The 25,359-nt window shown below is 49.3% G+C and overlaps 1 protein-coding gene across 1 annotated transcript; it reads right to left on the bottom strand.

Moving 5' to 3' along the window:
• Positions 1-476: 476 nt before the first annotated feature.
• LOC112985119 (interleukin-8-like) lies at positions 477-23,441 on the bottom strand. Its single transcript, XM_026103503.2, has 5 exons — positions 22,909-23,441; positions 3,018-3,420; positions 2,636-2,765; positions 1,431-1,514; positions 477-916 (listed from the first exon to the last, which is right to left on the bottom strand). The coding sequence occupies exons 2-5, from the start codon at positions 3,088-3,090 to the stop codon at positions 904-906; spliced, it is 300 nt and encodes a 99-aa protein (XP_025959288.1). The 5' UTR covers positions 3,091-3,420; positions 22,909-23,441; the 3' UTR covers positions 477-903.
• Between the last annotated feature and the right edge of the window lie 1,918 nt (positions 23,442-25,359).

The raw sequence follows: 25,359 nt of genomic DNA, 5'->3' as shown, positions 1-25,359 counted from the left end.
GAAAAAGGGATTTTTGCAGCCCCGGACCAGGCATCTGACGTGCCCCTTCCTCCCTCCGAGCTCTCACAGCGACAAGGGCAGCGAATACTTCCCTGTTTCATGCTCGACACCTTGACAGACGCATCCTACAGCCAGACTTCCCTTCTGCGAGGCAAACCTTGGCCCAGGCTTTGGAGAGACTTGCTTTTGCTGTTTCCCCCATGGCCAATTACCCCAAAGGGGCCTCGCACCAGACCGCCAAGCACGTCCTGGCCACCGCCGCCGCCTCAGAGGAGCCTCTTCCCACGCCCGCCTCGCTGCCTCTGTGTACTCGAAGTATGCTCTCATGCCCGCAGCGTATTTGTGAAAGAGCAGCGGTTAAAGCAAGCCTGACTCAAGTGACTGCAAATCCAACTCCAGGGAAGTTATGACAGCGGGTTTTATCACGGTTCTTCGGAGTTTTCTCAAAACGAGGTTCAAGGCAAGACCCAACAAAATTCTGAGAGGAAAAAAACCCCAGATTTTATTCGGCTCGAGCTTTCAGGGCACAACACGCAGTGGCACGTAATGAAAAGTAAGACACGCAGCCTGTTCACGAGTGCTTTGCACTGAAGGAGCTGGAAATCTGTCCCAGCAGAGAGGGGAACAGCCCTGGCGAGAGAGCGCGCGCGAAGTGAGTAAATGAGGGGCTGGCGCTCGCACGGCTCCGCTACCGCACGCCGGGGAAAACCCACCGACGAAAGGGCTGCGGGGCTTCACTGGGTGGCCCGCGGCTCCGCGCCGAGCTTGGCCGCAGCGGGGCCAGCCCCAGGGCTCGGGCTGCGGGGAAGTGGGGGGAAGCGACGGCAAAGTGAGGAGCCGTCAGGTTTGCACGCCTGCGCGTCCGTCTCGAGGCTCTGAACGGCAACTTCCTTAGCAGGAAACTTACTTTTTCTTCCTGTGAAAAGCAGAAGGAGGGGAAACGTGTGAACGCGCAAACGCGGGCCTGCAGGAGGAAGCTGCTGCGCGGAGCCGGGGAAGTCGCCGGGCTTTCCTCGGGGCAGGTGTCTCCCACGGGGACATCTCCCGCCGCCCCGCTGCTACGACAGAGCCGGCAGCACCGGAAACCGGGAAACACCTCCGTGCGCCAAAGGGGGAAAGATTTCCCCGGGGAGCATGAAAGCACCATCGCGCTCGCTACAGCCAAACCCTGCTCCTGCCGCTGGTTTTCTCTGGTGTATGTTCAGAGGCGCAGTCCCGGGCAGGAGCAAGGGAGACCCTGACCCGTGGGCAGCACAGGCTTGAACCCCTCCGCCTCCAGGCTGGTCGCCCAGCAGAGGTGGCCCCGGAGAAGGTCCCAGCCCCAGGAGACCCCTTGTCCCTGTGAGCCCTTGTCCCAGGCCCACGGACGTGGTGAGATGCTGCCCGGGGATCTTCCACGTGAGCCAAAGGACTTTATCGAAGACACTTACGTGCTAGCAATACGTTTCAGTAGTTTCTTTACCCAAGGGGCCTCAGGATTCACACACACCTTTGAGGAGGTTTTAAATTTAATTCTGAAATACAAGCAGAGTTTGTGACCGTTACACTCCCTCTAAAGGCAGGTATCTGAGCAACCAGAGCAGATCTGCGAGGAACAGCTTTCTCTTGCCATGCGGGGGGGGGGGTGTGTGTGTGTGTGTGTGTCACAGAAAGCTGCTCGCAGAGGGAGGCAAGAGGACAGTCAGGAAAGAGGAAAAACCAAGATGCAACACATTCCTGCGCCCAGCAGAGACCACCCTTGAAGCCCAGAGGCAGTTTTCTCTGCAGATTTACACACACAAAGTCTGAGTAAGGGCGATGCATCCATCACTCTTCCATCAGGATCAATGGGACAGTGAAAACGTGTGCCAGAAGGCAAAAGCAAATCGATGCTGAGCAGGTAAACAAATCTTACGCTTTCATTTAACGTGCTGCTTTAGTTAAGAGAGAAATAATGAGATAAGGGCTTGCACTGAAATGCTGCCTGCTCTCAGCAGTGCTGTATATTGGTAGGGAAAAACCAGGTCTTGGTTACGGCTCCTTCTACCTAGGGGTCTGAAGAGGCCCTTCCTCCAGGCTGCAAACGCCACTGTGCAGCGATCACGCCTTCCCCTACTTGAAAGGTTTATTCACATCGCCAGCACCTCGTTTCTGGGCTGTAACTCTGGAGGGACCAACGCTGGGAGATGCGTGGTGTTTCCTGGGTCTGCACAGGCTGAAAACGCCACCAGAGCACTCCCCGGGGACAGCGTCATCCTTCCGCTCCCGAGTCCAGAATCACAAAATCGCTGATTTGCAACTTCCCGAAGGAAGTTCCCCGCAAAACGGAGGTGGCGGCTGTTGCGGTGCCTTGTCCCCCGCGGCCGAACCAGCTCCCGCTCGAGCCGTTGCTGCGGCCCAGGCGCGTCCTTCGTCAGGGCCAGCCCGGTGTTTCTCAGCCCCCAAACTGTGAGCGCGGCTGAGATTGCTGGCTTTTAAAAAAGATTTTGAGCTTTTTTTTTTTTTTTTAAAAAAATAACGGAAGCGGAGAAGCGTGGTGGTTGCAGAAAAAAACGCTGAGCGCTGGCACCGCTGCTCAGAGAGAGCTGGAGGAGAAAGCAGCTTTCCGCTCCTGCGGCGACAGCTAACGCTACAGTGAGCCCCTGGTAGCACTTACATGATTTCTGTGCGCCGGCAGGTGCTCCCCACCGGCCTGATCTCGATGCTTTCGTACCGCTTTGGGTTGATGTAGTCTGAGGTTGTCTTCACGCACCTGCAGCTCAGGTTTCCGTTCATCTCCAGGATGGCTGGGAAAGAGAGAGGGCGACAGCTTACACGGACAGTCAGCGGTATTTAGAGATGCAGTAACCCGTTAGCGACAAAGAAATGACCCCTTTCTCGTGCTTTTTTTAGCAGCTTTAGGGGCCAGGGTAAGAAACAGCTAGCACTGCCTGCATTTCTTCGCCCTACCCCTGCAAGAAACCCTCGCATCAGCGGCCGCTTGGTGCAAACTCGCCGCCCGGCGTTTATTGCCCGTCTCCAGCCCGCCGGGAGCTCACCTGCGCGGGCCGAGTGCGACGCCAGCAGCAGCAGCAGCAGCAGGCAGGCGAGCGGGGGGCAGCCCGGTCCCATCCTCGCCGCAAGCCGGAGCCGCTCTGAGGAGCCGGGCAGAGCGAGGCTCCTATTTATTCGGGGAGGTTGGCGTGCCGGCCCAAGGCAGACTCAAAGCCGAGCAGTCACGGCTGGCAAGCGGAGCGTGGAGAGCAGTGACTTCACTTCTGGGACGCCCCCAGCGACGGCGTTGGCACGCTGAGCTCGCAGCGCTGCCGAGGCAGGTCAGCGACGGGATGGATTTGCTGCTTGGATTCCCCGCGTCGCTCCCCCCTCTCTCATTAGCTGGGTCCGCGCGAACAACATCGCTGTTGTTCCCTGCAATATTTACTCTCCGACCACGAAAAGAACCTGAAATAAAATCAGAGCGTAAACCCCGGGTAAACAGGGGCTTTTGTATGCAGTCAGACATTTACATATTTCTTTAGCGGGGCTATAATTCCCCACGCTATTTTTGCCACCTCTTACATCAACAAAAAGGCTGAGCGCGGTACAGTGGAAAAAGACTGAAGATCTCCGCTAGGCATTTCCAGTCACTCCAAACCTAGGGCTTCGCTGTGCCAGTAAAACACCCAGTAAACGAAAGCGATTGCCAGCACAGCATTGCCAGCAAGAGGAAACCTCTTCCTCGGTATCTGCAGGTCCATGACCAAATGCTGATGTATTCATTTATCGGCAGCAACTTCATTTTTACCAGTGTAAAAACTTGTAAGCGAGCACGGGAGGGCGGCGGGGCTCGCCAGGGCGTGATCTGAGCCCTCGGGCCGCAGCACGGGGACTCGGCCCGAGGGGAGGCGAAGCCCTGCGCTGTCCCAGAGGACGTCTCATCACGTCGCGCCCGGACCGTCCTCCGTCAATATAGGGAGCAAGACCCCATGCGGGCGTGCGAGGAGCCCCGGCGGCCCACAAACGCTGCTAACAGGTTCATTTCACTGAGATTTTTTTCCCCCCAAGCTGGGCTAGAGGCAGTACTGTATTCCTTTGCTGTTAAACGAAATAAAGCTCGAGCCCTGATAGAGGATATTCAATGTCCTTCTGCAGCCCGGTAAGACTCCCAGGGCTGGGGCTGCCCAGGGCAAGGCGAAGCCACCAGCCAGGAAGGGAAAGGGGAAGGGGACGTGCAGCCGCAGGAGTGCAGTCGGGAGGAAGGAAGAGGGCGGCAGAAAGACGATGTGGTTGTGTAATAACCTTTGTAATTTGGAGCTTTCAAATCACGTCAGCATTTTATAGAGTAATGCAATGGTGAATTAAAAAAAAAAAAGTCTTTCACAAGTCCACGGAGAGACTTGTTCTTCTCCGAGGTGGGGCAACGATCTTGTAAAGCCTCAGCTTTGCATCCAAGAAATTGAGGTCAAAAATGGGCAAGTAGGAGTTTAATTTCCCATAGATCAAGGTCGTGGCGAGCACAGGGAAAGTTTCCATTAGCTATTCCCAATGTCCCATCAACTTGCTGCTCTGTCGGTGGGAAAGGAGCTGGCATTGAAGTTGGATTTTGTTCAATACTTTCAGTTTTCAGGTTCCCTGCCAAGTGTTATTAAAAGGGGCCTGACCCGAAGACAGTTTCATGTGGTTTTGCTGGGTAGGAGCAGGAGTCGTTTTGCAGAAGAGTCTCCAAAACAGCGGGGAAGGGCAGACGTTTCCCTGCCCAGCGTTGCACAGGACCCAGGCGACGTGTCCCACCTGCAGCAGGATGCTGCCCGTCCTTGGCCGCTCCTGAGGATTTCATACCTTAGGGGCTGTCCACGACAAGGGTGAAGCGACACCAACATCTAGGGATTTGAGCAGGCCCCTTCCAGTGAAACCAAACAGCAGTTTTCGGCTCCAGTGATGCTATTAGGTCAGGCACCCCTTCACATCGTACAGGGATGACACCCGGGCATTTCTCAGGGAGGTCTAGAGGGCCTCCTCTTTGCGACCAGCACAGGGAAAGGTGTCCAACGGTGCATCTGCCCTCCAAATACCAGAAGTAGGACAAAACGATGTGCTCATCCCTGGAGTTGCAAAGAAGCAACCATCCTTATAGCATCATCCAACCCAGCAGGAGTGACTAAGGGCGTCTCTCACCCTGCTCCAGGCCGTGCAGCTTCTGGAAACTTCATTCTGGGAAGCAAAACAACTGCAATGTTGGTGCAGTTGATATAATTTATTAGACCAGCCTTGGTGAAATCAGGGAGTGGTTAACACATGCTCGGCACATCTGTCCAAATCCTTTAGCGTTTGTTAACGGGAAGATGTATGATGGATATCCAGCTAGTTTGTGGACACCACTCCTTAGATTTTTCTAGCTATATGATTGGTGCCCCTTTTTTCTGAAAAAAACAAACACACACACACACCAAACCTGCTGGAGGCCAGTTTGCACAGGGCCTGGCTTAGCATGCCAGGAATAAGACAGCTCTGATTTCTGGCGGGGTGTCGTGTGGCCGTCATTGCCTGCACGGCCAGAAAGAGAAACTGAGCGTAACCAGCGGTTCCTTCACAGACGCGTCCTATCGATTCATATCTAAACACAGATTTTCATAGCGCAGCCCAGCTCTTGTTCGCTTACTGAAGTGACGTGCTTGGATTTCCCCCGGTACACAGGGTAATCTGTTGAATCCCCACTGTATCGCACCAGAATACGGCCATTTGAGTAGCTGGTCCCAAAGCTCTTGAAGTTTGAGATGGAAAGGTGAAATGGACGTGGGCACGGCCATAAGGAGAACTTGACGGAGATACTGTAATCCCAGGTTTTTAAGTGTTTTTGATAGTGGTGTCTTTGACGTATGTCTATACTGATAAATATTGTGGTGTTTTCTCAGGAAGGGAAAGTCATTACTGGTGGCTAACATTTCTGCATGCCAAGTGGCAATTCCGAAAAGGGAGAAGGAGGGTGAGGATCTACCCTAAGACTATTTTTAAGCTAACCACTTCCTGGATGCCAGTAATTCAGAAGAGCGGCCCTCGTATATCAATCTGTGGATTTACGTGCGCCATCGTCAGCTGAAACACGTTGGAAATGATCTAGCAGTTTGTGTATTTACCGCAGCAGCTGTATTGTTGCAGGCAAGATGGCCAAGCATGCTGTAGTGGTAACCACCTTCTCTCACCCCGCTCCGCATCCGAGCTGCGACGGTTCGGTCACAGGATGAGCCTAACTGATACTGGAGTCAATTAGTTGTCACAAAGAACTTGACTTAAGTCACTTTGGGGTTTTGTTATTTTCTATTAGATCTCATTTTCCAGTGGATCCTCTGGAAATCCCTCCTGTGGTACCTCAACTGGAGGCCTGTAGGAATGCGGTGCAAATAGCTCCCAAAGGATGAGAGCATGGCAAGAAAGAACTGCTCTGTTGTGTGGCCTGGCTGCACTTCTGCAGCCATTAAACAGCTTAAAAACATGCAATTTAGTGTTGCAAAGCTATAAAAGGCCTCAGGCTAGTTCAGCAAGGTCTCCTCGAAGACACTGCAAAAAGAGATGATGAGAAATGAGAGGAGAGTCAGGTGAGCCCATATGGAAAGGAGAAGGAAGCTCACACTTTGACAGAGGGAGACTGGAGATACTATGTGCCTAAGCCCCCTTTGAAAGATGAGAGTGAAAAAGGTGTCACGGCATTTCCAAACACAAGTTGAGGACAAAACAAGAACTCTGTCTGTAACAGCAGTTTTGGAGATATCAAGAAAATGATCTGAGCTAAGCACATCGGGAGAAGCAAACCACACCAGACGTTCGCGATGTCAGACGGGAACAGACAGAAACCCACCTCTGGCATCAACGCTGTGGAGATGCCAGCTCTCCTGCCCTTGGAAGACCATCTGGGCCCTCAACAAAACAGTGCATAAGGATTCATAGGAGATTGCACTGAAAACGTCTTCAGTGACACCAAACCTGAAGTATCTCGGCCATATTGAAACAGTTTGTTGCAAGTGAAAGTGAGCTTTTGGCGCACCTCTCTTTCTCCGCAAGCCACCCAGTATGCCTTTGGCTGACAGTTCACAACTGTCTGAAAAGAGAAAAAACAAAAAAAGATACCAACCCCAAACCCCCAACTGCAGTGAATTGTCACTGCTGTGGTTTGTGGTACATCATCTGCTGCAGAGAGAGATATAAAGATATCTTCTGCTGAAACCTGAAGGCGAGTTTCATGCACACCTGCCTTGGTGCTGCCCACTTAAGCAGCGTGTGAAAACCCCTTCAGGGGCACACGGGATCTGATCGCTGAGCTTATTCACTGCTATTGTGGAAAAGAGTCCCCATCTGCTTCATACAGTGCCTGATTTCCAAGCCCTGGGCTCCTTCCACTCTCTCCCTCCAGTCCTAGCTGGGATGTCCTCATATCATCTTGCGCCTCTGGCAGCTCCAAAACACATTCCCAACTAACCTGCATCCATTTATATGAGAAAATTCATTTAGCTAAATCATCACCATCTTCCCCGATGTCCCCCCCCCCCCCCCCAGTAGCATTTTAATAAGAACAGCTCACTTGCACACTTGGCCTTCCTTTCTTCAGGGCATCCCATTTCAGCTTCAGCTTTCTTTTTCCAGTTACTTTTTCAGATACTTTTCCCCTTACTGCCCCAGGCCAGTGGCAAGTTGGATGGCTTCAGCTAACAGTGATCCATGTGCCTTTCAACTCCATTTATCACGTTTAGAATAATAAGGACGTTGCAGAGGACGCAGCTGGTCAACAGCACCATCCACAGCAGGCTTCATATCATATTTTTGGGAGATAAAAACCTGGTGCTCTGAGTCCTCATGCTCTGAGCCGCTGTCCAAGGCCACCGCCCAGGCAAGCTTTTGCCTGGTCACTCCAAGGTAGGGACGCAAGCATTGATCCACCTCTGTCTGGAGCTGTCAAAATCTGTTCCTGCCCTAACAGGTATCAAAGCCTGAAGCAGAAAAATCACAGGCCCAAACTCCCAGAAAAATAACACTAACCCAACAGCACAGCCCCGGGGAAAGCAAAAACTGACCCCGGAGGCACTAGACTGGGACTGCACAAACCGGAGCGTTTGCCGTCTGGCCTGACGCCCTCCCACGGGCACCTCCAGGCTGCTTTGCCCCTAGGTCAGCAGGCACGCAAAGGGGCAAGGGCTTGCTGTACCAGTACCGTGGCACAAACCATCACTTCAAATCTAGAAATCTCCCTCTGAAGCCAACAGCCCAACGCGTGCGTCCCCAAGGCCACGTGTCGGTGGTTTCCAGCTCAGCCAGAACTCAGCCCCGGAGTTTTATCTGCACTCAGATGCAAAACAGACTGAAATTACTGCCCCAAACTCCAGATATAGAAATGAAATTTAAACACGAGAGCACCCAAATTAGAGAAAGCTGAGCAAAATCAGTCCAGACTTAGGTCATTCAGGCCACCTACCAAACTAACCATCACTTATTTTCTTAGAGGGAAGGCACGTGGACTTGCCAGTGAGATGGCATGGGGAGATGATCTCATTTTGGTGGTGTAATCATACCTACGCTCTTCATCCCCGCAAGCAGATGAAAAAACTACTTAAAAGTATGTGCGTTTTCCAAAGCACAAATGGAGCATTTGGCATGGATCTGTTTGAGGGCTAAAGAAAGGGGACACAAACAGTAAGAAGGCTGCTTAAAAGAGAAAGGATAAGGAAGAAGGATGAGGAGTCTCTGCCCAGAGGGGCAAATGGCACCAAGCAAGTGCAGGAGAAAGTCCCAACTGCTGTTGCCCTGTGCTCGCTCGCCACTAGAGAAGCGTGCTGGAGAGGCACCCCCAAACCTTCCCCTGCCCATTTGCATGTGGGCACACACGAAGGAACCAGTCTAGACGCCGCAGGTGCCTGAGGGCACCGTTAGCTATTTGCATAGGGGGGTCGTGCGACGGTGACAGCCTGACGTCTGGTGTCGGGGCAAGCCCACGATGAGTCAAAACGAAGTCAGGCCGTGCCAGGGAGAGCCAATGAAGTGCAAGCCCGGGCACTATAAATGAGACATGCCGGCGGACATGGCCTGGCTGCACTTGTCGCACGCTTGGGAGAGGGCATTGGAAAGTGGAGACCAGCGCTGCTGTAGGGCAAAGAAAGGTCAACGTGATGTACTCCACAAGATCTATTGCTTTTAGCGCTTTGGTCTTGGACCAGCAACAAAATGGTCCAGGCCTAATTATCCCAGCTGGACTCAAACATGCTCCGGAAAACCCCCACGGCGAGATCTAGTCTGCGCCTCAGCAGCATATTTGGGAAGTTTCCACCAAACTCAATCGCAGTCGCCGCAACTTGTGACACTTTTCCCTGGAATAGAAAGAGGACACTGTAACATGGGCGAGGATGCTCCGGCACTCGAGAAGACTTGCGCAACGGTGCTAAAGAGAAGCAGCTAAATCAGAGGGCAGGGCTATATCACCCCTGCGGCCCACAGGGCAGAGGATCCAGCCAAGCCCCCAGTGCTGGTGGGATGATGGGTATATCAAGTAGGTTGTCACTTCATTTCAAGGTTTTAGCCATCTCTTGCGTCAGGCGGTACATCAGCAATCGCACCGCTAGCTGGACAACTGGCAAGAAAGAGGAGTTGGACCCAGGAGACTGCTGAGATTCGGAGGGAGCCATTCCAGCTTTCACGCTTGGACCTTTCTGCCTGTGGCAGGGAGGAAAGAGGTCCCAAAAGCGTCATGAGGAGCAGGAAGAGAATGAAGGTACTGGCATGCAGAATACAGCAGCACATCCCCTCGCTGTGCCAGTGGGAGCAGCCTTGTGAAGGTACATTTCACCACTAGAGCTCAACTACATCCAATTTGGGCATCTTATTTAGGCAAAAACTTAGTTTTACCAGAAGTATCCCAAGGACAGTTAGGGCAAGATCTCCTCTCCTCCTTCTCAGAGGCTGAAACCTTGGTAAATGCAGCCAGAAACAGGCAGGTTTAGTTAGAGCAGGTTTTTTTCTTTTTCCCCAAACCTTAGCCGTTTCCATCTTAGTTGAAGTCAGTAGTTAACAAGCTGTTTCTACTATAATTTCTGGTATGGCCGAACACAGTTTTGACCTATTTTATACTGGCTACATCAGTCAATACAGTAGCACATCTAAAGAAAAGCAGCATCTCTTCTTCCAGCTTGGTACAAGCTTCCTCAGCCCCAAGAAAAAGCCACCCCAATGTCTAGTGACATATCATCGCTTCACATGTATGTTAGTGACTCATTTCCCTACAAATGTCACCTCTTCCCAGACTATCCGAGCTTGATTATCGTAGCACACATGACATTTCTCGCTGCTGTTTGCCACCTGTTCAAAGCGGTATTTACAGATATCTGGTAATTGCACTAGCTTGGCATTTCCAGTCTGAGCAGCGCTAGGTTTATTTGGCATACTTGAGAAGTTCACAAGCCGTGCAGCTGACAAGTCCACGAGCGCTACATAAACCCCCTCGCGCTTCACGGATGGGACTGGAGCCAGCTCCCAGCCCACTGGGCTCCATGGGGGCACCAGCGATGGTCCCAGCGGCAGAGACACGGACAAGCGTCGGTTGACCACCACGCATGTCCCGCTGTCAGGGTTAATCCCTGCTGAAGCGCTGGGCCGTGGAGGGTGACAGGGGACTGCAAGGGGTGGGAGGCTACACCTCCTTCAGTTAAGTGTCTCCCCACCTCTTCTCCTTGGGGAAGAGGCTTTTCTTTCCCCACATTTTGCCCGCGGTCACCACAGAAGTTGTTAAAAAAGCACACTCACAGTGCCCATCCCCGAGCAGCGCTTACGAATGCGCATGGTAAGGAGGGGAAATCCAGATCGCCACAGAAAAGGAACCACCCTGGTGCAATACAAATGTCTTTGGGGAGATGAGCCGCTCTTAAGCCCCTGGAAAGCCCCTTCTCCACCGGTGTCAGTCCGGGCATCCCTGAATCAGCACTTCAGGCGCCAGGGCCTTGCGTGCGCTGCTGAGCCAGTGCAGCTGCTTGAGCCGAGGAAGGAGAAACCGGAGCCAAACTTCTGCAAGAGGTTTACGTCTAACTAGCCCAGAGAATTGATACTGAAAGGGTTGTCTCACAGCTAAAATAACCCAGCGTTTCTTCAGGTTTGGGTGGGGAAAGGTTGGCCAAGTCCAGAAGCCGCAACTCTGGGGGAAGGAAGTTCAGCCAGTCCTCATCTGCAGCCCGATCGTCCGCAGAGCAAAAACAGGGATGAAAGGCCAGTGAGCAGGGAGAGGAGAAACTCAGAAGCATACTGGAAAGTGAAACCAAGAAGCATAAACCCATAGAAACCATGAAGCCGCTTTGATCTTTCCTCAGCTTTTATCCTCGTTCTCGTTTACAAAACACACCCGGAAAAATGATAAATCTAAAAAGTTGCAGGGCACAGCCTGGGGTTGCATCCACCATCTCTGTTGCTATTTGTGCACTTTCCCTTCCTTTTGCACCCTGCTTTTGTGTGGTTTAGATGACTGCTGCTTGCAAGCAAAGACTAGAGCATCGCTTGGCTTGAGGTTTTGCTGCATGATAAAGATTCTCCATCCACAGTTTGAAGCCTCCTGCCCCTGCCTGCCAAGCACAAAAGAAAAACTGAGAGAAAGAAAAAGTGATTTTTATCCAACCAGGCTGATTTTTCAGGTGGATAGAGCAAGCAATCTGATCTTACTAAGGAGGAAAGCTCCTCACTCGGTTTCAGCCCTCAGAAGAGAGATGTTCTGATTAACTTCTCTTACTATTTTTGGACATATGAATTTAAATCATGGCCACAGGGGGATTCCCTACTTTATCTTCAGCTCCAACCAAAAAAGAAAAAAAATCTGACTTTGACAAGTGCTTAATTTAACACTGCCAGGTTCTTGGCATAGCTTTTACGAGCATTTTGGTCTTTGGGGGAGGCTTCAAATGACTCCTGCAGCAGGTGGTTCATCACAGTTCATTTCCCCAGTGCTCCAGAAAGGATTCATTACTGTTCTCCTTTTTCTCCTCCTCCCACACTCCTTTCAGCATCTCCTTTTACTCGGTGATTTCTTTCTCTAAGGTCAGAAAGGACTGTTGCAGGCCTGTCCACAGCAGCAAGTACTCACCGATCTGAGGACAGGACATCCAGGTTCTATACATACGTCAGGGGCTTTTTGATTTTATTCTAGGCTATTTCTAGTCTGGCCCTGTGGACCGAACACCCGTTAGAAGCTGGACCTCTTCTGGTTTAGTTTCACTGCAAAGGAATTGATTTCATGCTCTTGAGGACCGCCCCGTAGGACGGGGTGAGCGAGCACGCCGGGGACATCTGGTTCAAAAAAACCCCTCGTGATCCAAACTGAAACACGAACGCACCCTAAGACCACTTCAGTCCAGACTGCCACATCACAGCAATCGCCAGACTGTCTTCACTCAGGATCAAGTCCCACCCCGGGGACAGGAGAGCAGGGGCATGTGTCGCCTGTCCCCTGGATACAGTGGAAGATGGGGCGGTATTAGTAAACCAGATAACGGCCTAAGGACTACAGGAATTAACACTATTTGCCCCACGGCTGCATGAGAATTCAGCTATTCCTCTTTACAATTGCCATGTTAACCCCACCTTTCTACACAAATACATTTTCAGGAAGGAAAAGGCATTTCTATTACAGATGATGGAAAGAAAAGTCCACGGTGTACACAGGACTGGATGAGCTTCCAGGGAGAGGTAAAGTGACTAGTCGTGAAATATCTGACAGCAAGACCAAGGACGCCCTGACCGCATGGGGCAAAAATCCCAAGTGTGTGGTAAAGGACTCGCATTGCTGACCCTGTCTCTACAGCTGAGCAGCTTTACAGGCTGCTCAATGAAGAGCGTTATGTAACGAATATTTTGGTTTCTTTGAGGTTCATTCCCACTTGAGAAATTTATGCAAACAGACAAGAACCTGATGTCTTCCCATGTGGTTTTGCCTGCCTTTTGCAAGACATATTCCACAGAGAACCGAGATGTTTACTTTGAGGAAGCATGGATGCCTGCCCACATGGGAGACAACGCCGAGCCTTACTCAGTACAGCAACGCTCTGGGCTACGAAGGGTCGATCCTACTGGCTCTACGTGCTTTTAAATTAGCTGATCACCACAACAGCTTGAAAATGATCTGAGAGTTATTTTAAAAACCTACAGGGAAACACAAAGACTTGGCATTTTGGGTTGTGACTACAGTTAACTCTATTTCAAAGCAATGCCACAGAGCAATGTCTCCTCCTTCAAACTCCTGTGCAAGAAATAGAAAGAGGCAGCTACCTCTGGCTTTCATAGGTCAAAAGCTTGGAAGCAGTCCAAGAAACTAGTTAGCCCTTCAAAACAGAGGGAAACAGGCCTACGGTCAGCCAAAGCATAACGAATGCCCTTCGGAAGTGTGTGCTTCCCAGTAGACATGCCTGTGCTTTGCAGGCTGAAACACATGCACGGCTGATGCTGTCATGATAATCTGCATTTTCTGAAAAAGAGAGCACTTCAGACCCAGAATGCCGTGATGTAATGTGAAGGTGACACTACAGCCCCTGTTCTCATCCTGTCTTGCTCAAGAGTGTTGTTTGCGTCTCAGACACTGTGTGAGCACTAGCACGTAGCCGGAAGAGTCACTGTCCACCTACCTCTTATTTATGCACAGGACATCCAGGGTCTGGTGTGGATTTATGGTTGAATGGACAGGGTGCTGCACAATAAAGGTGCTAATAGAGTCATTGTAAAGCTAAAAGCTTATCTGGAGGTGCACTGATAAAGAGCAGAAAGAAATGCAGTATCTGCTGAGCAATGAAGTTACACAACCAGTAAAAAAAGGACCCAGCAGTGGCTGAGGGAGAAGAAAAAAATAAGGTGAGGGTATCTGTATAAATCACCTGCATGCTGAAAGTAATTGGAAATAAATCTTCTGCCTACACTGGTTCTTACGCAGGTGATTTTCTAGGGCCCAGAAAGGAAAAAGATGTCTGCAAATACCTTTATTAGATAAGTCACCCTGCTGTTCAGTCACTTGAACCTGTCCATTTTCTATCCAAAGCGAGCAGCAAGCCAGAATACCAGCAAACAAATTGCTGCAGGTCGGACCAGGCAAGAACTCGAGCGCAGCCTTTCTGCATTGGGTTAAAGCACCCCAAGCCGCAGCCTGTGAGCATGAAATAGAAAAACTGGGAAAATAGAAAATTGAGGTAGAAAAATATTAAATCTCACCAGTTTCCTAACTAAAGGAATATGAATGCCTCTGAAAGGCTGACGAAGACTCTTTTTAACATAGCTGATATCTGAGGGAAAATTCTCCCCTCTCTTTAAATATATACTTTATCCTTTTCTCCTGCTAAATATACTGTGTGGATCATATGCATATTAAACTCCCACCCTTCCCTACACATGGATTTGTCAGGACACAGCCTTTTCCTTTCATTAGTCTGTTGGTCCTCATAGATTTGCAGATGGCTTGGAAGAAAAATAGAAACAATATCTTGCAGAAAACCTGGATCCTTTAACATGTCAACTACTTAGACATAAATACAGGAAGTTTTCATTTGTTCTAGGGTCTGGTTTTCCTTGTTCAAACAACAACATAAAAAGCAAAATTGCCAAAGGACTAAAACATTTGTGCTTCAAATTAGAGAAAAAATCCCACTGATGAGGAATATCATGACACGAACCAAGCTGAGCCCTCACAAATATATCTGATTATGGTCCCATATTAAAGCGCATTTTCCAATAAAATGACATCGGTTGCATGTTCTGACATTGGACGAATGCGATTTGTCCTTGAACAGTTTTGGGTTGTTTTCAGGATTTGTAGTTTTGATTTTTATTTAGGAGAGGATTACTATTTGCTAGCAGGTTGGTCTGAATTAATTTTTTTTTTTCCTCTGAGGGCTGTTTGGTGGTCTTTACATGCTTGATTCCAATGAGTTGCTGGTTATATTCCACCTTGGCCTCTGAAGCTGTCTTCACTTTTAAATGGCACAATAATCAGGAAATGGTAACTCACATCTCTTCATGTTATGCCCTTGCTCCTTGACGTACACGTTCCCTGGGACTAAGTTAGGGGCTGCCAAGACTGCTCAGGCATTTAGAGGGTCTGAATTTCAGCATCCCATTTGATAAAAGGCTACAGGATGAGTGAAAGCCCTTCTCGCACTCACCCTGGAAAGCCAGCTCTCCCCACAGCCTTTCCCTCTGCTGATGGGGGTTGCAGCACCGCAGAGCAAAAGTCAATTCTGAAGAAAATGGAAATGGTGAGGGGGTACTTCACATGGCAGCTCTGGTTGCACAGAAGCTGGAGGTGGCATACAAGCAAGGCACTCGGAAAGATATTTCCTCCACATAACATAACATGCCCACATAGCATATCCCGTTAGCCTAACGACACAAGGGACTCTGCTCCTCCCTCAGACCACGGGCCTGGGGAACGTGGGCAGCTTCAAAGCCCACATCACACAGACGCAGCATTTAGACCTACAAGGGCAGAAGCAAGTTCTGCAGAAAAGGCACCAGCTGTGTTTTCATTTTGCAATGACACCATGAGATTCATGTACAGCAACGCAGTGATTCAAGAAGTATATAAGGGGAAACATCTTCTCTTCCTTTAGTTTCAAAGCCATATTGTTTCACTCCACCGCGCTATTCTTAACGCACAGCTATTTTAGCTGAAAAATTTGTGGAACACACATACGAACATCCAGAATAGTTTGCCCTTTGTACACGCACATATTTCACCTGCCTTGAGTAAAGCCCCTAAGAAAGGCTGTGCTGGGTGAGGTACGCAGCCCGGTAAGCAGTCACCGGCAGTGGCCGATGTCTGGAGAGGAGGGATGTACACGCAGACGCAGCCTGGGACTTGCCTCAAGTCCTTTCCAGCATTTGCTGATCCAACGTTTGTGACAGCCCTGGGTGAAAAGCTGGTGCGTAGCAGGGCTCTGGGGAGGCTGCAGACTCGGCACCGCTAGAGAGCGGCAGACACCAGCGCTGCAGACGACAGCTCGCCACCGCCAGTGCAATACGGAAACAGGGGAAATGGCCTCAAAAGTGTGGCTTTCCTACAGCCAGCGATGTACGGAGGTGTCTGGGTCGGAGCCCAGAGGTCACAGTCAGTGGACTGAGCGTAGAGCTAAGGTGGTAAGCTCCTTTTGGGTGTTACAAGGGACTGTTCTCATCGCGGAGAACTCCTCCACCGGCTGCTTAGAGGCCACTTCCACAAATATTTCTGAACCACCAGCTTTCAAGTGTCCCCCAGTTCGTTTGCCACTTCCAAGAGTGACTGCAGCACATTAACACAAGTTTTTGCCAGTGTCGCTGCATTGGCCGGTGTCATCCGACTGGAGCATGGACACGTCCTGCGTGAGGACAGGGGGAATATGCATGGAAGGAGGAGGCAGCAGCTTGGCAGCACCAAGGGACTGGGCTCATCGCAAGGCAGCAATGAAGAAGGGAGATTTGGGCCTGCAGAAGGAAGAGGCAGGGCAGAGGAGAAAGCCTTCCTTTTAAAAAACTCACTGGCTAGAGCTCTTGGCTTAATTCTCTGGCAAGAGCAGTGGTGGCCTGTGGAACTGGCTTGTCTTGACGTTCTGCAGCAAAGCACGGTTTAGGGTGGGTTTTTGGGTGGGGAGAAGCACAGAGGCATCCTGGAAATCTAGAAGTGCCTGTTAGACCCCACAGACCCTGCAGCAATGTCAAAGGACTTTCTTTTGGGAGAGGATCGAGGAAGACTGCTACATGGAGCAGGAAATACGATGAGAAGGAGATGCAGGCAGAATGCCTTCCTTGCCCTGCACTGCTGTGGGACTGGCGAAAGACAACACTGAGACGAAGCAGGTCAGGAAAGGAAAAAAGCCTGTAGCCAACTTATTGCCCTGGAGAGACAGGACATTTGCAAGAGGACTAAGCACTGAGCAGAATCATCTGTGGGCGGCAAGAGGAGGCTTGAGAGCCAGCCACCAAAAATGGAGTCACTGCCCAGCACTGAGACTGCTGCAGAGTCATCGTGGGACATGGCAGGAAACTGCCTCCCGTGCCCGTCCAGGGATGGAGAGAGCTTTCACCATGCATTCGGAAGATGGCGGGAGGAAAGGGATGCCACTGGAGAGCTTCACTGCCATCAACACACGCCCCAATCATAGCTCCAAGATGTTACAGAGAGCAGAAGCAAGTTGGGATGAGCAAACTGAGGATGCACGTTGCTGTGTGGGCAAAGTACTCCTGTGACTCAAAACACATAGGTGGGGGGTCACCAGGCAGTGTGCAAGTGAGTAGCTTTTGTACTGCTCTTCAAAAGCTGGCATCACTCCCAAGATCAAGTGTTATTCTGCATACCGAGCACAGCAGGCTCATGGATGATCACGCTGATGTTTGACCCTATCTTATGAAAGACACCTCCAAGCAGAAGCAGGTGGAGATGCCCATTTGTTAGCTTGACATGCTGAATATGTTGTACACTGCCCTGCTTCAGGCTCCAGGATCTGGGCTTTCCTCTACAGAGACTACAGGGCCCTTCTTTGCCAATACATTTGGAAACATTAGCAGGTGTGCCTGCTGCAGCAAGTCTGCCAGAGTTCGCAAGCAGCCTAAAATACCAGCGTTATTTCTGAGCTCACCAAAACACACATTTTTTTGTGCTCGCAACCTGAAAGAGCATTAACCTAGCTACATGTCCGAACTACAACCTGCGTGGCTGAGGAAGACATACTATACAGGCCTCCTTGCTGCTGAACTATGCTGCAATACTTGACAGTACAAGTATGCCAGCATTAAAAAGAGCACCAGCTAGGAAAGATCAGTGCTGTTTTCTCAATCCAGAGAGAGTTCACATGAAAATACCTACAGTTTTGCTAGAAGCATGGAGGTGCTCGCCTAGGTGCAATGCCTGTTTAGAACGTGTATCTATAGTAGCTACGTTCCTAGCTGGAAAACCTGCAGCTTAAGTAGTCGTAAGCTGAGATATGAGCAAGTGTTACTGTTCAGCTGCACACCTGAAAACAGCTGGAAACTGTTAGTTTCATAGAAACCAGTGCGCAGCATATAAAAGCAGATAAATATTACAACAGCTGAGGCTTCCCACTGGGAGCAGCTGGAGAGCCGGAGAACAGGCTGCCTGCTTTGATCGTTCCAGTATGTGATCTCATTGCATTTGCGTTCAAGAGCTGGGAAAGCGTGCGTTGAGATCTTTGGCTTCTTGGATCCCTAAGAGGAACAACGGTAGGACTGAAGTTTAAGGGAGCTCAGGGTCAACTTAATTCCAAATTTCTCATGAGTTTTTTGCTCAAAAGGCAGCTCTGCACCCAAAAGATATGCTTCCCTCAGTACAATATTGCATGCTGATTTACTAAGATATAATGTTGTCGCAAGCCTGCTGCGTAAGACTTCTGGAGAGGCAAGATAAAGGGGAGAGAAACTCAGGAGTGGTACTACTATCCTAAAGCCCAGCTAGGCCTGTGAACCTTATAACAAACAACTACTGGTTACTCTGAACTCCTCCACTCCCCAGTGGTTACTGAGATTTGCCCTTATGAAGTACAAAACATAGCTGGTGAACATGACAGATCATGAGCTATTAGCTTTTGTGCACGACATCTTTGTTTTGTGTCAGTCAGTACTTCTGAGTAAGTGATATAGCTATAAATTTACTGAGTAAATTACACAATTCAGTAAGAACATGAACAAAATCCCCCAGTGATATCTAAGTGTATATACACAGGACTCAGTTATTTCTGGGCGGGTTCAGGGTTGCTCATTACACCGCGTAGTGCTCTCCCACCTGCCACTCAGGAGGGCAATACGGGAGACGGGTAGTGTTATCCTCAGGGTGTGTGCAGAGTATCACCAGGAGGTATTCAGGCCCAGCTACAGGTTGGTCAAACCAACTTACCCTACAGTTAGTTGCCCAAACTGCATTTGTGCCTGTTTTTTCCTGTTTGCTGGCATAAGTCTCTATCTTCTGAGCTGGAAGGGAATTCCTCCCAGCCAGCGATGCTGAGAAGGCAAATGTGCGAGAGGGCAAACATCTACCTCCCGTGGATAAAGTGTGTTTCTGTGCAGAACCTCCTGAACAGCTGGGGTTTTTAGCACTTAAATAGAAGCCAAAACAGACTAATAGTTTAACAACACTAAGCCTATTGCACAGTAAGCCTTATCTGCTTCAGTGCTCATCTAGCAATTGTAGACAACTAATGGACCCTCCCAAATGTTTCATTTGTCACATTAAAGCAAATGATGTTTATCCACCCAGAACTCTAGTGCATGGCGCTGGGAGACCACGTAATACACTGGACAGCATCACAACAGCGTGATTCATAACAGATTTACACTAAGCCTTGCCTCACCCAAAGTGTTTTCTACATTCAAGTTGAATAAGCCTGCGGAAGTGTTCAAAGGTCACGGTGCTAAATGCCATTTGAATATTTTTGCCGTGCAAAGGATTCCTGTATCAGCCCTAGCACTGCATCCAAGAGCACCTCTCCTTGGCTATATGAGAACAGTATCCCTGGGAAGCGTCAAAGCCAACAGGGCGCCCTGGCCAGCAGCCTGCCCCGCTGTCAGCCAGTGACGTGCTGGGACTGCGCGTTGCCCCAGCAGGAGAGGAACCAACGGCAGAGCCCTCCGTAGGACGGGTCCATCACCTGCAGCCTCTCCAAAGCAGTCTGTCTCAAGGACAGTTGCTTTGGTGAGTGGGAAGACAGGCTTGGCAGCCTACTTCATTGACAGGAATGTTTGGAAGCCAAAATGGGAATCGAAGGCCGGTGGGAAAGATCTCACTGATTGCATTATAGTGGAGATAGCATCTGGACAGATGCTATGTGCCCAACAAAAAGCCAGGTTTAAAGCAAGCAGGTAAGAGTTTGCTTTTTTCTGGAGCCAGATCAGCTCATAGCTTCACATGGTATATTGGTGACACTACAAGCAAAGAGGCAGGTACTGTATCCCATGAACAAACACATCCTTGGATGTACCGGTACCCTAGGAGATGTCTAGTGGAATAAGCAGAGACAGGAAGGACTAAGTAGAAATGGGAGAGCTGTTCCATGTGCCTCCAGTGCTTCATGTATGGAGACACCAAAGGCTGCTGCATCCTGCCTGCACTGCTCCAATACCTTTATGTGACGTGCACAACACCGCAGTCTCTATCCCAGCCCTTGCCCAGCTCCAGGGTGAGCTCTGTTTTGACCTGCGCTGGCCAACAGACACTTCCTTGCGGGCCTCTCCTGAAACATCTCCTCAAATGGCCAGCTACAAAACCACAGACAGGAAGACTTGCCCGGCCTTCTTTCCCCTTCCTCCCCTCTTTTAGGCAGGGACAAATGCAGGTGAAGGTGCGAGTCCGATTACAAATCCATGTCACCCTCCCAAGCTGTCAGACACCTGCAGATGGAGGCTGTCACCGGTCCCACCTCCATGCAGATAAGGCCACAGCTATTTGCCCTGCCCAGCTGGGCAATTTGAGGCCCACAGGTAGTTTCTGAACAGCTGCAGGTATCAGGCTGTTCACATGAATAGTGACACACTCACAGCTTGCTCCGCCAGCCTCTCCTAGTGTTAGTCACTATCCTGCCTAATCTCAGCCTAACCAGCAAGGCAGGAGCCCGCGTTTCCACCACACCTACAGAAAGGCCTTTTTTCCGAGGGACAGTTGCTGCGTGCCACTTGCGACAGAATAAACGCTTGTATTTCAAGGTCACCTCAAAAGCCCACCACATGCCTGCTTCTGTATAAGCAAGCCTGGGAGACGCCAGCAGGCCCTTCGCCAACATGCGATGTCTGAAGGACATACGAAACTGTTCAGGCTTGTTTTCCCTTGCTGCATGATACATGCAGCAGCAGTCTGTCTCAGGATACACAGCAAGTGCTCTGAACTTCTCCGAAGTGACAAAGTCCTTCAAATGCTGGGTGTGAGCCTTCACTTGGCATATTTCCTCAGTCTCCCTTAAACTTCAGCACCAGGAGCTCAAACTTTCCCCAAAAGCCCTTCCCTACTAGGGCAGCAGTGCAAATCTTAGGATGCACAAATCAAAGATCTACATAGCAATTCTTCTCCAGCTTGCACTGGTTTAAGGAATATATCAGTCATGTGCCATTTTAGACCCCCAAACCTACCTACAGCATCAAAAGCATCCTCCCTACACCACATCGCAAATGCTCTACAGAAATTTCCACCTTCTCTGTAGTCTTATTGTGACACTTAACAGGACGAGAAAGAACCCTTTAACTCTTCTTTTGGGCCAGAGTGGATTTGCTATTCACAAAATGCCTCCTCCTCATCAAAGTCTCGGATGATTTTTTGCTAGCGTGGTATGGTAGCTTTTTCTGAAATGCTGGCTACCTCGATTGTACTCTAAAGGAAATGGGTGCTTTTGAACTCATTTGTATTTTGATGGACAGGCAGGAAGCTGTGGTTTCTTCCAGAATTAGTAACAAAGAGCAGCCAAATTTCCTTTCCCCTTTTCACTCTGGAAGGAGTCAGACCTGTCAACAGCTTCATACCCTTCACTATGTGTTTAGAGGTTATGTTTTCAGCAGCAATATTAGCATGTTTGTGAAGTTACTTCAAATTATGAATACACAAAATGGAAGTAAAAACCTCTGTTAACCCTACTTGTAGGCATCATTTTCACTAACAGAGACAGGTTGGTTTGAAGACATTAAGGGCAAGTTTTGTATGGCAAAAAGTAGAATCCTAGGGGGCAAGAATAACAGAGCACAGACTTTCCCAAATACAGAACTTTTTCCCCTCCATAGTCTAAATAATCTGGGCCCTGGCATGTTCTAAAAAGCCAGTAGATCTTGTTACAAGGCTCCAAGTCTCTACCTTGCTCACTGCTCTGTACGAACAGCCGTAGTCCTCCGAAGCTGACGTTGCAAGCCCTTCCCATGCTTTGAAATGACTTGGAAAAGTCACATGCTTTTCCCCTCCCTTCCTAGCCCATCCACCTCAGCTATGGAGATGTGGCTGAAAAAGCTAGACAATTTCAAAGAGAAAAGCTAGAGAGTTCTCCTCCGGACAGGTAATGTGAAAGGACAACGGGGGGCGTTTGTGAAGAGGCAATGGCACATCTGCTACAACCTCGCAGTAGCACCATCAACACACAACACTTAAATGCTGTACTGTGAACTGTTAACGTCCTTGTAGAGAGAGAACTTGCAGGCATGCTACCTGTAGGGAGTCTAAACCCACCTTGCTGGTTTGGTTGGGTTTTTAAGCTCTGGGTGAAAAACCTAGCAGAAGTCCTTTGTTTCACCTGTCCTTCGGTTCTTAAGCATCTGACTATGCCTGCCATGTTTCCCAGCTCCTACTTTCAGGTGCTGACACCTCAGCTGATAGCATGTTGCTCCTTGGTTCTCTGTGAACTGAGAGTGAGTACCCACCTGTGTAAAGTTTAGGACTTCCACAAAGAGTAGGTCGAGTTTGGGAGTTCTTATTTTAACAGGATGAAGTTTCAAACCCTTGAAATGGTCTTCCTCTTCATCCAGGAATCCCTTGAAGTGTGGGAATGTAAAGGTCCCTGCACTTCATAGGGACTTTGGAGCCAGAAGTTCAAGAAGCCTTTTGGGGTCATACCTGGAGAGGCCCAAGGACTGCACTGTCTACATGAGCTTCGGCACTGTCTGGCCATTTCCTGAGAGGTAGTAGCTTCTGCCCCTTCCTCCACTCATTCCTTTCTTCTTAATCCCTCTACTTGCACCTCTAAGAGGAGCCCGCTTGCCCGCAAGCTTCCCACTGTGGGGTCAGGTGGAAACTTCTACTTGCATTGGAAAAGAAATGGGGTGAAGGTATACTCTTCTTAATAAGGAAACTTATTCAGGTTAAACAGCCATCACCTGCAGGAACTACTTCTAACAGCATGTGAAAAATTGTGTTTTTCCTTAGACATTGTCTGTATGCACTTAAATATCATAGTCTAGCCCCAATCAGTAGCCATAAAAGAAGCAAGAACATGAGTAAAATACCTGTATTTTCCATGCGCAGACCTTGTTATGGGGCTGTTTCCAGAGGCTTCTCTCTGTTAAGAAATGTGGCAGCCAGCTTTCTTGCAATCAGCAGGGCAGTCGCTGTGACGAGTCTCTACATTTCGGCTCGGTTAGGATTCAGAAGGCTGCTGGTGGCTGAGGGCATGTCAACTCGAGGGCTGGGGAAGTTGAGTGAGACAGAGGCCTGCTTTGGTGCCTTCCTCAGGTGCCTGGGCAATTGGCAAGAAGCGAGGAGGATGAGTTGAGCTAATCAGAAAAAGACAGAGGCAAGCTAATGACGTTTTACGCCCCGACTACCTCCCTCCAGGCCTGTGTCATCCATTCTCTGCAGTCATTTCCAAGCCTAAATTTTACAAGCTCCAAGCGGTGCATTTGTTTGCAGAAGTGCATGACCTGTGAGGGGAACGTGTGGTTTTTCTCTAATGCAGCATTCCCCACATTGCCCCAGATGCTAGGATAGCAGTGCTATATTTCACCCTTCCAGCAAAGGGCAAGGACAGGATGCTAGAGGAACTCTGCAAGTGGCATGACAGAAGTGCATGACAAGTTTTCTTCATCACGCAGAAAGTTGCTTCCATAAAGCAGTACTGAAGTGGGAACACATTCCCAGAAATCCCCAAATGTCTCAGTAAATCACTGTTGCTTTCAGAGATACAGATTCCCTTTCATTTATATTCTGGCATTCTTAAAATTGCTATTCTGCCCCTCTTTGTAGCAAAGCTTTTTAACACATGTCAATCCCTCAAGTGAGAAAGTAGTTTAACATTAAATTTGTGCTTGAAGAAACAAAACAATCCACAAGTAAGGAGTTCTCCCCTCTCCTTTTATCCAGCTTGCGCTTTGCCACTGACCCACTTTACATAGCCCTGAGGGCTGAAGGGGCTCTGCAGCCAGATTTCTCTCAGCTGTTAGTATTTCAACACATATGCAGCCCTGAGCTTGCTTTTCCCTGCCCATCATTAGGAGGCTCTAAATTGCAAAAGAGGTAATTTCTCATTATTCCAGCCATTTTGTGGCAGGCTACCCAGAACAGCCCTACAATAAAGCAATAAGAAATAGAGCTAGAGTTCAGATAACTGATTAGTACTGACATTAAGTACTGAAAATCACATTGCCTTTTAGAACTTCCTTTTTGTTTTCTTTTTGAAGCCTAATTCCTGAGAAAGCTAATGAAGCCACAGGGTAGAGCATATGACTTGTAAGAAATTATTTTTTTCCTCATCTCAGAAAGCCCTGTTTTGCTTAACACAGAGAGCACTCACACCTAAAGAAAACTTGAGGAAGCGCTAGGTAGGAGAGCCCTACTGCAGGATTAGTCATGTTCATAGACACCCACTCCATCTGTGGGCTATGAAGCTTGGATCACATAACATTCATCCACAGTGCAATTCCCCAGATAAATGCAATGCCACAGTTTAAAAACAAACAAACAAAAAAATCAGCAACTCCCCACCACCCCTTTTACACTGCATGTAGAGACTTGTCAAGCTGTAAGTGCCCTGCAGGCTGCACTTCAAACCCCCCTGTCCTAGATGATTTATCTGTCAGGTAGGTTCTTTTCCCCCCACCTTGGCTCTCCCTATTTGTAGATTATTTTCAGCTGTGCAAGCTTCATTTCTACTGATGCTAATGAAGCTGAACCCTGAGAGAAGAGTCTGATTTCCATCAAGCCCTCCATCCTCCAGAGAGTTAGTGTGAAGTCAGCTAAGAAATCATTTCCCACAACATCTATTATCTTCCTACAATTTCTTCTCTAATAAATTTTCCTACATGAAAGCATTTTCCTGCAATTTCCTATCTGCTTCAGATACAAGAAAAAAGTAGAGTGCTATTTACCCTAACCTTTATCTTGCTTCTCTCCCCTTCCAGCTCAGCCTTCCCCCAAAGCAACCCCCATCATGCAAAAATTAGGGACAGCCACAGCCCCCTTTTTATATATTAAGCTGCCCCCGCCCTTTTCCCCCCCCCCCAGGGAGGCTCCTCTATAGGATCATAACAGCTGTCACTCAGTACATCTGCCTTTTATAATCCTTGGCCTGGCAGGCTTGGCCTGGCTAGCTCTTTGCAGGAAGGGACGTGTTTATAGAGGTAAACTCCATCAGCCTTGCAGTCAAATGGAGAATGTCTGTGCCTTGGTCTGAACATGGTATGTTCACTGAGGGGACACTGTGGGTTTTCTTTAGTGAATTCTGGGTTTGCAGAACAATCAGCTACCAGCATTATTTCAAAATCCAGGGCACTGATTTGGCTAAGCATCACTGCCAAATTATACCAAAAAGCCTGCTGGGGGCTGGGCTAGCTTGTACCCTCTGGAAAAGACTGACTTGATGCTCTTTGCTCGGGTCTTAAGCGGAGATGATTTTGCTGGTGTCTGTCTTGCTGAGCAATGTGCATGCTCTGCAGTTGCTGGGTTCCCTGCTCCTGCAAAGG

The sequence above is a fragment of the Dromaius novaehollandiae genome, chromosome 4, assembly GCF_036370855.1.
Source record: "Dromaius novaehollandiae isolate bDroNov1 chromosome 4, bDroNov1.hap1, whole genome shotgun sequence".
NCBI lineage: Eukaryota > Metazoa > Chordata > Aves > Casuariiformes > Dromaiidae > Dromaius > Dromaius novaehollandiae.
The sequence above is the reverse complement of the archived record's forward strand: the minus strand, read 5'-3'. Positions and strand labels throughout refer to the sequence as shown.